Source organism: Brassica oleracea, chromosome C5 (genome assembly GCF_000695525.1).
Source record: "Brassica oleracea var. oleracea cultivar TO1000 chromosome C5, BOL, whole genome shotgun sequence".
In the NCBI taxonomy this organism is placed as follows: domain Eukaryota; kingdom Viridiplantae; phylum Streptophyta; class Magnoliopsida; order Brassicales; family Brassicaceae; genus Brassica; species Brassica oleracea.
The window spans coordinates 11,751,820-11,763,451 of record NC_027752.1 but is presented as its reverse complement, the minus strand read 5'-3'; the positions used below and the strand labels follow the sequence as shown (position 1 = coordinate 11,763,451).

The following is an 11,632-nucleotide window of genomic DNA, read 5'->3' as shown; positions in this document are numbered from 1 at the left end:
CATCGCTCGCATCGTAAAATTCGTCTTCGTTGAACAGTCATACGTCCTCACCCCTGTTGACCACAAATCCTTCAACTCTTTTATCAGTGGTTGTAGGAAAACATCCAGAGACCTTTTGGATGGTTCGGACCAGGTATTAATATGGCCAAGAATAGAAACTCCCGTTGCATGCACATTTCCGGTGGCAAGTTGTATGGCGTAAGAAAGACTGGCCACATTGAATATTGTCTCCCTGACATTCTGAATTGACTAAATATTTATGTGCATAATCCGAGACACACATTCCGGCTATTGCTAGCGAAATCCGAATGTACTTTGTTAAAATGTTTCCAGGCTCTTGCATCTGATGGATGAGTCATCTCACCATCCGTCTGAGTATGCTCGGCATGCCATCTAATCTTTTCAGCAGTCTGCTCTGATTAGTACAATCTTTCCAGTCTGTCTGTAATTGGTAGGTACCACATCCTTTGGTACGGTACCTTATTACGTCCCCGTCCTTGCGGCTTAAATTATGGCTTCTTGCAGAATCGACATTCTTCTAACTTCTCATCATCTCCCCAGTAGATCATGCAATTGTCGATGCAAACATCTATCATCTCCGAAGGCAACCCAAGACTATAAACCAGTTTCTGAATCTCATAATAAGAATCAAAAGACACATTGTCTTCTGGCAAATACTCTTTAAACAAGTATGCCCATTCATTCATGCAACTTTCAGGTAGATTGTGATCAGTTTTAATATTCATCATTCTAGCAGCCAACGACGATTTAGAGAGACCTTATCTACAACCACTGTAAAGTGGCTGATTCGCAGCATCTAACATTTCATAAAAAAATTTTGCATCTATGTTAGGTTTTTCATCTTCATCATGAGCTACAAATGCATCAGCTACCATATCATGAACCCTATCATAATCTACCATCTGCTCTTCCTGATGGTAACTATGTTCATTATGCAAATGATGATCAACCCGTTCTTCCTGAAAATTGCTATTACTACTACTAGCTTCATTCTGATCATAATTATAATCTTCTCCATGTTGAAACCAAATATAGTAATTTGGCGTGAAACCTCTATTTATTAAATGCTTCCAAACATTTTCACGATTTGCCAATTTTGAATTGTTGCATTTCCGACAAGGACAGAACATCTTACCACTTTCTTAGGCGAACGGTGTGGAATCTGCTTGATGCATAAATGTCTCCAGCCCCGCAAGGTATTCTTTCGTCACTCTTCCGTTAGCATATCTATACATCCACCTCCGCAACTCAAAAATGTTCCCGGAGCCCGAAATTTTTTTTTTCTTTCACATTTTTTTTCTTGTTGGTGTGTTTAAAATGATGTTCAAATGTCCATATTTATAGAAAATTTTCGAATCTGGTAGTTGTAATTTTCCTAAGAATTTACGACGAAATTTAGTTAGGTGGCCGAAAAAAACGTGTTACAACTACAAAGTTGGTGGATTCAAATTTTCCTCGCTAAGTAGACGTAAAATATTTCCTCGTAAAGTACACGCTATATTTACGTCGAGTTTACGAGGAAAGCGTATTTCCTCGTAAAAGCCACGTGACATTACATCGACTTTACGACGAAATCATTTCGTCGTTATTTTACGAGGAAATAACGCTGATTTTATATTTCCTCGTAAGTTCTTCGTAAAGTCGACGTAAACTTACGAGGATTACTTTTCATCATTAAATTTCTTCGCTAAACTTATGTTTTTTTGTAGTGATGTTATTGCACGGTGGTGATGTATTTTTGTGTTAAATCTGGAATGGCAAAACATAGCATGTGTTCATCGGGTCGTCTAACTAACGCCTAGATGCCCCTAAACCATTATTAAATAAAATACATGTCCTAATACCGTATACCAAATCCAAATGGGGATTTTGGTTTGTGGACCATCGTTCCTCCACAAGTGGGATTCCACTTCTAGCTCACTCATAATTTTGTAGGGACGAGTTTAAAATATATATACTCTAGATCCTAAAATCTACGCTAAGTATTTTATAGTGAATGAAAGTTTAATCTGGGGAAGAAAATATGATGTGGGCAACGATATCTTTAGAACACAACGATATAATCAAATTCTAGTATGCAGAGATGAATTTTATTGATGAATAAGATCGAATACAACAAGAGGAATAAGATCCGACGTTACAAACGAGGTCGATCAGAAAAAAAGACTTAAAGCGATATGAAATGAGGTTGATGTGTGTGTGTAACTCTCTCTAGGATTTTCTCCGTGTGCCTCCTTGTTCCCATCGATCCTTTTTTATAGTGGGTTCCTCCCCGATTTCTCTTCACTTCTCCGCGGTCTCCGGCTCTCGAAATCGATCTCCTCTTGCTAGCCGGAGTCGGGCTTTTTTGTAAGTTGTGCGGACCGGGCTATTTAGGTCCAATCACATAATTGACTGAAATTGGGTCCAACATATATATGTTTTGTCAAAGTTTTTCTACCAATAGCAATTTGGCAATAATCCGGTGTTTGTTTGGGTACCGATTTTACTAGACTAGATCAACAGTTTTTAATAAATTTGTGTGCTAGTTAATGTTTAAAAAGAAAAACAAACATTAGCAAGTTAATCAAATAACGATTTAACGATATAGAAGTTACAAAAAAATGTACAAAAATGATCTGTGATCTAAGCAACCATCAACGCAAACCTCTCTCACCAACTCAACCATGTGAAAGATATTATAAATTCATTTAGTACTCACGGGTGATATAGGAATTGCAGTTGATTTTTCCACCGACACCATTGAATATTTGATTCCAGTATGTTAAAAGTAACACAAAATGATAGTAGAATATGACTATATTTTGCAAATTCTTTAAGCAAAACAAATGAAAGCTCTAAATATAAAGGCCACATAGGTAGCCTACACGCTTGACATCTATGTCACACATAGCCATAAGGGGATAACAGCTAACATCGAAGGCAAAGTCACTGACTAATGACTACTCAACTCAGTCTATAAAACATACAACACTTAAAACTTTTTTGCTTCATCATCAAGATTCTTCACCGTTTCAGACCTCGTCAGATTGTTTGGGACAGCAAGAATTAACGGCTTCAGCCACCGTCAGAAATATTTTGTCGTATCCCAACATGTCTGCGAAGTTAGAGACGTGTAGCTTATCTATTACCAACGGTCCTGGATTCGCTAGAACCAACTGTATTTCCACACGAAAAAAAACAAAAAAGGTCAATTATAAAACTTCTTTGTAATCTTTGCGGTTTAGCTATATGGTTTTATGTTGTTTCAAAAAAAAAAAAAAAGCTATATGGTTTTATGGTGTGTACCTGAATGTCTCTCTTCTGGAGAGATTTGTATAAGTCTTCTAAGGCGTGAATACCACTAGTATCGATGTCTGTGACAGCTGAAGAACGTAAAATAGAACATCATTAATTGGCTGTAAATCATGTGCTCACCACGCTCTTAGTTAGTGATCTATAATATATGTAAAGAAATATACATTCTATAGAAGATAAAAAATATATAGAGTTGGTTTAGTACGTGACATTTCGATGATCAGAAACTGGATATTAGGTAAGCTAACAGCTTTCACTTTCTCTTCTTCATCTATCAACCACCTTTGAATCCTATATATTTCAAAAAACAAAAAATAAGGTTGTTGAAAATGATTCTTGCGAACCAAGTAACCGTCTCTTACCTTTCTCTAACGTAATTAGAATTAGAGAAGTAAATAGCCGAGTCAACACGAATTATCATCACTCCGGGAACCATAGTCGCTTCAGGATACTGATGGATATTCCGGTAAACCGAAGTCCTCGGAATCTTTCCTAGAATCGCTGTCCTAGGTCTTGTAACTTGCAAGAGTATCTTAGCAAAAGATATGCCCACCTAAGACACACACACATGATCAGCTAAGAAAACTACAAAATGAAACCGTTATATTAATTAACATATATGGTGTTTCCTTGAAACGTACGGAAATGAGAAGACCAATCTCAACAGATGCAAAGATGACACCTAAGAAAGCTCCCATGCAAGCAACGAAATCTAGCTTGTCAATCTTGAAAATCAAAACGGCGGCGTTTACGTCGATCAAAGGAATCACGGCGTTGATGATGATCGCAGCAAGAATCGCGTTGGGTGTGTATTTGAAAAGAGGAGTGAGGAAGAGAAGCGTTAAGAGGACGACCATCGACATTATGATGTTGGAAACTGCTGTTTGACATCCGGCCACGAAGTTCACAGCTGATCTTGAGAACGAACCGGTGGCTACGTAGCAAGAAGTCATCGAACCGATCACGTTCATGGCTCCTAATGCTACCATCTCTTTATTTCCGTCGATTTGGTAGTCTTTCTTTGCTGCAAATGATCTTCCGATCGCTACAGCTTCCTGTTTTTCTTAAATAAGTTTCTTTGTTCGGACAAATCATAATGAAAATTTTGTCTTTGCTTCTAAGTTTAATAGTTTCTCTGTTTCGAAATTTAAGATGTTTAAAAGGGGTTTTTGATGTTTAATATGTAAAATATGTTATTTAAAAATTGTGTAATTAACAATATTTTTAATTTATTTATAATTAGTTGAATAATTTAATTTATATTTTAATAATATTTTTAGATAAAAATAACTTTTTAATATTTTAATAGTTGTGTATTAATTTATTTACATTATGTATTTTTGGAACTGAAGAAATATACATACTGTTAAGGCGACCATGCCTGAGACAACGCCAATGCGGATGCCTTTAGCTAGGTAATCGCCGGAGAAATATATTAGACGCAACGAAGAAGGGTTTATGCCTTTATCGAGATGGTTCACCTATATAAGGAAAATCAAATTTCAAAAACACAAAGTTAAAAAACTTGCGAAAACAAGTAAACTTAGGGTTTATTGAAAAGTCAAGATACATAAGGTTATGTGCTTACTATTTTAACACCTTTCCTGTCGGCTCGGGTTATGTAAACAAAGAAGGTGGAAATAATAACTGATAGCAACGGCGCGACGGCCGGAATCCAAAACAGTTTCTTGCTCTTCTTGCCCTGTTTGTATCAAGAGATCAGATAAGAAAACATAAATCAAAGAGAGACAACAATGGATGGTTTGAAGACTTACAATGAACTTACAGACGAGGAGGAAGATCAAGAACGATATACTAATGAGTATTGTCTGCCAATTCCACTGCAAGCAATGACAAACGTGTGAGGATATGGAGAAAGTGAAAGAAACTGTGCTAAAAACAGAGTTATTTTTTACTCCGTGAGGGGCTGAGCTGAAGACGGATTGAAAAACCGCGACGATACTTGTTTTCTTGGTGAACTTCTTGATTCCAAGGAACCCTTTGAGTTGTTGAAGGGCTATGGTTATGGCTGCTCCGCCCATGAACCCAACCACCGCGGCATGGGATAAGAAATCAATCAAGAAACCTAATCTGAAAAAATTGAAAAATTATACTCACTCACGGCCGATGATCCTGAGATCCAAAAGGTTTTAAACATTTTAAAGTAAAATCTAATAAAAAAATATTTAAAGACGAATATTTCATTAGACTTTTTTTGCACGTGACCGGGACCTAGATCAAGAAAAATCTATCTAAGCTAAGAATACAAAAACTTCGATGTGAATGTGATGTGCGGTTAGTAAGTTACCTAAAGAATCCGAGTGTAACTTGAGTGACACCTGCGAAGAACGTGGCAGTGAAGGCTAGCCGGAGATATTCGTTAGGGCTTGTGGTCGGGTCGATCTCAGCACGAAGGAGAGTGCCTAAAAGGAGTGAGACCACTGCGACGGGTCCGATCGCTATATCCCTTGAGCTTCCCATAAACGCGTACACCAACGGAGGAACAAAGCTTGAATCTATTACATAGTTTGAAAAAGAAAACCAAAAAAGTTATCAACAAGTATGTCAAATCAGTACCGGTCCTAAGTTTTGCCAGGCCCCATTCAAAAATAACATATATATCTATTTTTTAGTACACAATTTAATTTATTATAGTAATTATATATTTTTGAAAATGAATAATGATTAAAACGACTTTTATTTGTTTTAGTATATGTATTTTATATTTTCTTAATTGATTTATTAATATAATATTTATTACTTTGATATGTTTAGATATTTTATTCTAACTAAATCTACAAAAGTATCACATTTTTATACAATTTTACAATTTTTTTAGAAATAAAATGAAACCACAAAGTAGGCCCCATCCCAATGTATCATGGGTTTGGGGTCAAGCCCGGCACTGTGTCAAATTATACTTCCATTTTCAGGGTTACGATTGTTTCTAATACAAAACTATGCGTATAAGTTCATCCACTTTTCATGTTTTAACGTTTCTGAAAAGTGGTTCTGCTATACAATTTCAACGTGTGAAAAGTATGATCTATAAACAAAACGTTACTAATATTAATATACTAAATTAGTATGATTTTTTCTAGAGAAACTTTATTCAGTGTTTTTGTTATTGGGTTATTTAATTATATTCTACTATTTATGCTCTTGTTTTAAATTGTACAACTTATAGTAAATTTTGATTAAAAAGCAATAAAACTGTAGTTCCATCTAAATAAAACATACAACGCAACGAACAGTAATCTAGGCTTAATTATGAGCATCAAATGAGATTTGAGACTGATTTAACTTACATAGACCATACTTAGGGTTGAGACCTGCGAGCTTTGAATATCCAATATCCTGAAACAAATAATACGGACGCATGTTCATACATATGTGATTCTTGTGGAAGTTTATTGTGAGACAAGTAATCAATGCTTATTTACCTGAGGAATGCACAGACTAGCTATGGTTAAACCGGCAATAAAATCTCCACGAAACATCTTGAGATTGTACTTTAGTCCCCATTCGGAAACCGGGAAGACAGACTGGAGCCCGAGCATGAGCTTCTTGGACAGTGACTGGTCCTTGAAATGCCTAAGAGGATCATCGTGGAAGAAAGTTTCTTTGAAAGTGTACATGAACTCATTGAACAGGCTTTGCTTCGGAGGAACTTCGACCTTATGGACAAACGGTGTGTTTGTCTGCCGCGGGGAAGACATATCCGCCGCCGAAAGCTCTCCTTCACCGTCCATAGGGTGAGCACTACCCGACATTGCTATGTGTTTTTTAGCACCGCAAAGAAACCTATTTATAGAAATGTTAAGATTTTTTCCCAAAAATAAAGTAATATTAAAGCGTCTAGTTTTTCAACGTAAATAGAGTTAATTAAGAAAAAAGAATGAAGAATTCAAAAAGTCCCAAGTACTGTAGTTCTAGTTACAAAAGTGTCTCTCACAATAAGATTTTAAATAGTTTCCACTAATATGTTCGTTTACTAATAACAAGCGCATTGCCATTGTAACTTTTGCTACACTTCGTAGACAAGGCACTTATAAAATTTGGAATAATGATTCTTATGCTGTATACGTCTTCATAGAATCACTTTACAGAGACTAACAATTATTGGCTGATTATATCAACACTAACATACGGTTATTAGAAATTTAGTTTTTAGACCGTATAATGCCGAATATCCATGTATATATTTAAACTATAAAGGCCTGCTACTTCAGAAAGGAGATCGAGGGGAGACACACATCCAGTGACAGATTAAAAAGAGGAGCAAAACCATTGATAGTGGAAGGTTAAAAGCATTGCATATACCTGAAAAAATGAATACCCCTTTTTCCTTCAAATTTCTTTAGTGAAGAAAATATCTTCTAAATTGTATTTTTTTGAAAAATGAAAAGAAAAAGATGTGGAAACGCCAGACTATTGTACAAAACGTCTGTTAGTTATAATTTTTTACCAAACTAAGAAAATAAATGCAAAGGAACCTAGAGTATATCCCAGGTTCACAGAACAAGCTGATGATGACCTCTCTAGTCAGTATCAATGAGAAACCCTAATTTTAAGAAAAGAGGAAAAATACGATACAAGTTACGTACAGTATACAGAACCCAAAAAAAAAAAACAGCTTCTAATGTTGTTATAGATCCGAAATTTACGAATAGGACACTAGTCATTTCGTTGTTGGTGATGCAACTGAAATAAATAAAAAGTCAAAAATCTAAGCGAGAAGGTTGGAGATTAACTTTCAGTTTATGTGTTCATCTAATGGCTCACGTTGGTTAACGGGCAGTCGCATAGATTAGCATTTCACATATTATATCATTGTTTCATAGTGCCTTTTTGTTTAAAGATAAAAATGGTAGGTTCACGAATAATATTATTCACTGCAATATAACAAAACGAAAAACCTTTGGCCTTGGCTACATTTTAAAGCACAATTAACGAATGTCAAGGACTCATTAGACCGGAAGAATCATATTAATTTCTTTAAATTATAGCAGTCCGATAGTTAATACATACTTAATAGGTATATGCTTGTTCTTACAGTTATTGTGTCGGCAATGGATGATACCAATTTTTTTTTTTTTGTTACCATCAAAAGTAACAATGAACACACTAAAACCTTCTAAGACCATGTTTATCCCATAAAATCTTTAATGGGTTTCTTGAATTTTTTTACTTTTTTTTTTATTAAAAAAAAATGCACCAATCGCGGGCCACCACGTGTTAGTGGGATCCGCAAACAGTACAAAACCCCAACAAAAATCGATCCTTAACCTGGGCTTTTTGTCACCGACTTTTGTGTTTTTGTGGGATCTCCTCCCCTAAAAAACTCTCTAATCACCCCCGATAAACTTGCCCTAAAGAGCAAAATTATTTTAATATTATTGATCGCTAATACAAATTATAATACTATAATTTAATGTTGCACTAACAGTGATGAAATAAACATGATTGTGTTGTTGACGACGTACCTCGCTAATTAGCGACATATTCAAATTCATAAAACGATATTAATCCCCAATCCTAGACCGAACCATTCCAAAACTTCAAGCCTTTGTTTGGAAGGTGAATGCGCCACAAAAGATCTGTCATCTTATATGGCAATTAATATCAGGACAGGTTGCTGTAACAAGGAATCTGGTACGCCGCAATATGCGCTGTGACAATTACTGCCCAAGATGTGGAGCACCAGAAGAGACCGTTACTCATGTTATCTTCGAGTGCCCACCGGCCTTACAAGCATGAGAATTATCATCAACGCCGTCGAATTCTGAAATTTTCCCTGTACCAAGTATTTATGCTAATATGGACTACCTTTTTTGGAGAAAGAATGGTATTCTGAAGCCAGATGATGATAGAGATCTTTATCCTTGGATAATTTGGTACATTTGGAAAGCTAGGAATGATAAGCTGTTGAGAGGCATAGACAGAGATCCATTGGAACTAGTTAGGTGTGCAGAGGGTGAGTGTCAAGCTTGGTATAATGCAAGAGACACTGTACCGACTCCACCACATGTACAGACTGATGAAGAAACACAAGCCTTAAGCTTGGATAATATTTGTATAGTGGATGGTCCATGGACCTCCACAGCTCAGTTTAGTGGAATGGGATGGGTTTGGAAGGATACAATGGGGAAGATACAGCTCATGGGGTCAAGGAACTTGCGGAGAAGAGAGACACCGCTACACTCGGAACTGGAAGCGCTAAAGTGGGCAATGGAGAGTATGATACAACACTCGACCTGTCAGAGGTTTGGGACGGACTGCAAGGACCTGATTGCAATGATAGAACAACCACAAGATTGGCCCAACTTCTCAACTGAGCTGGAAATCATTCAAACTCTTCGGTTATGTTTTTCGGACTTCAAGATCAGTTACTTTCCAAGGACGCAGAATGAGATTGCAGATTCGTTAGCTAGGAATGCACGTTCGTTTCATAGATCCTTATGTTTTATTGGTTTTTCTATTCCGGTCTGGCTTCCCAGACCACCTCAAGTTTGAGTAATAGAATAGCCGTTTGCCGGAAAAAAAAAGACCGAACCAGTCCTTCAAAATGATTCGGCCTACGTAAAAAAAGAAAGAAACAATGTGAAAAAAAGGAAAATTTGTTTTTTTAGTCCAAAAAATGATAACTATGTTCTATTAAACTAATCGCATATACTTTATGTTCTATTAGTCTAAATATTTTCAAAATGGCAATACTTCCTTTAATTTCAATTAAAAATTTGAAATTAAAATTAATAAAACAATTGTTAAATATTAACATATAATTTTCAACTAAAATAATTAAAAAAATATATTAAAAATCCCCAAAAAAAACCTAGAGTTCGAAGTTTTTTTTTTCTCAAAGGGATCGATCGATCCTGTAAGAAACCGTTCGATCCTGATAAATATATCCATAACAACGAAAATATGCGGAACATATGCTAATCAACCAAGCCCAGGTCAATCGACCGTAGAAGCTCGATCCCATTTTGATCGATCGGTCGCTTCTTCGGGATCGATCGATTCTGTGCCCAGGTAAGTCTTCCAAATCGATTTCCGGGTTTTCGTCAGTTAAGTCCGGTTTAATTCCCATTTGATTTGAACCGAATAAACACGAGCTGAACTCTTAAAGCTCGATTTCTAATCAATCAAACCCATTTTTCTCTTCTCCTTGAAGAACAAAGGGGAGAAGAAGATGAGGTGAGAAGAAGTTTCTAAATCGATGTTTTTTTTTAATTTAAAATTGATTTTATAAATCACGATTTTGTTTTTTTTAAAATGATTTAATAAATATAAGGAAACTTAACATTTTCAAATATTCTCTTCCCATATTTTTGGAACTGATTATCCTTATACGTAGAATCTGTATTCTATTATATGTAGAACACAGTAAACATGTTTGAAATTGATTTCTACTACTTTTAGATTATACTAATGTGTTGATTCCGATTTATACATATTTTAGATTTATAGTAATGTGTAGATTTCGGATTCTACAGATTTTAGAATGATAGGTTAAGCGTGAAATGTGTTTTCCAAATATTTTTAGATTACTATTATTTATGTAGATCACGTATTCTAAACATATTAGATTCAATGAAAAATTGTATTACATTTTCTAGTGTATAGAATGTCAATTCTACTTTTTGTAGAACAAAATATGAAATTATGATTTAAACATTTTTAGAACTGGAAAAAAAATACCAATAAGTTGATATAAGTATTTCATGAGTAGTTACTCTTTTTTGATTTTTTTTTGTTTATAAAACTATTCATTTGATTTATTTTGGAAACTACTAAAGAGTATTAGAGGAAAAGATGGTACAAAAAGGAAATTAACCTGATATGACAAAGTTATATTTTTTTGCCTAAAAAGCAATTTTCCAAAAAAAAAAACTAGTAAATAATTGGCAAAATACTCCAATATAGTGCATCAATAACGCACGAAGAATTAACCACCTCCATTGAATTTCATATTCATCCAAAACAAATGAAAAAAAAAAGAAAAGAAAAACAAGCATATAGAATCTTATTACGTCAAAATTGTCCATTTGATAAAGTTGAGCAATATTTTATTTGTAAAAACGTATTTAACAAAAGGAGACCTAATAGAAAAAGGAAAATGCAGGCGATTTTATTTTGGTAAACTGCCAATAGTGAAACAAAAGGAAATAGATAGGAAAGAGTAAAGGCAGAATGCCACCCAAGACGACTTTTTTTCTCTCCTGAAAAAGGCGATTGTGTGATTGTCGTGACCCTAAATCTGCTGCAAACCATCGGACGGTTTCACGCTGATCCGGCGTGATCCGGCGAG

At 35.3% G+C, this 11,632-nt stretch overlaps 1 protein-coding gene across 1 annotated transcript; it reads right to left on the bottom strand.

The window, feature by feature from the left end:
* Positions 1–2,805: 2,805 nt before the first annotated feature.
* LOC106293902 (sulfate transporter 1.3) lies at positions 2,806–7,091 on the bottom strand. Its single transcript, XM_013729534.1, has 12 exons — positions 6,762–7,091; positions 6,627–6,675; positions 5,627–5,834; positions 5,235–5,409; positions 5,094–5,159; positions 4,907–5,020; positions 4,683–4,799; positions 3,960–4,373; positions 3,681–3,871; positions 3,524–3,609; positions 3,310–3,386; positions 2,806–3,179 (listed from the first exon to the last, which is right to left on the bottom strand). The coding sequence occupies exons 1-12, from the start codon at positions 7,089–7,091 to the stop codon at positions 3,036–3,038; spliced, it is 1,971 nt and encodes a 656-aa protein (XP_013584988.1). The 3' UTR covers positions 2,806–3,035.
* Between the last annotated feature and the right edge of the window lie 4,541 nt (positions 7,092–11,632).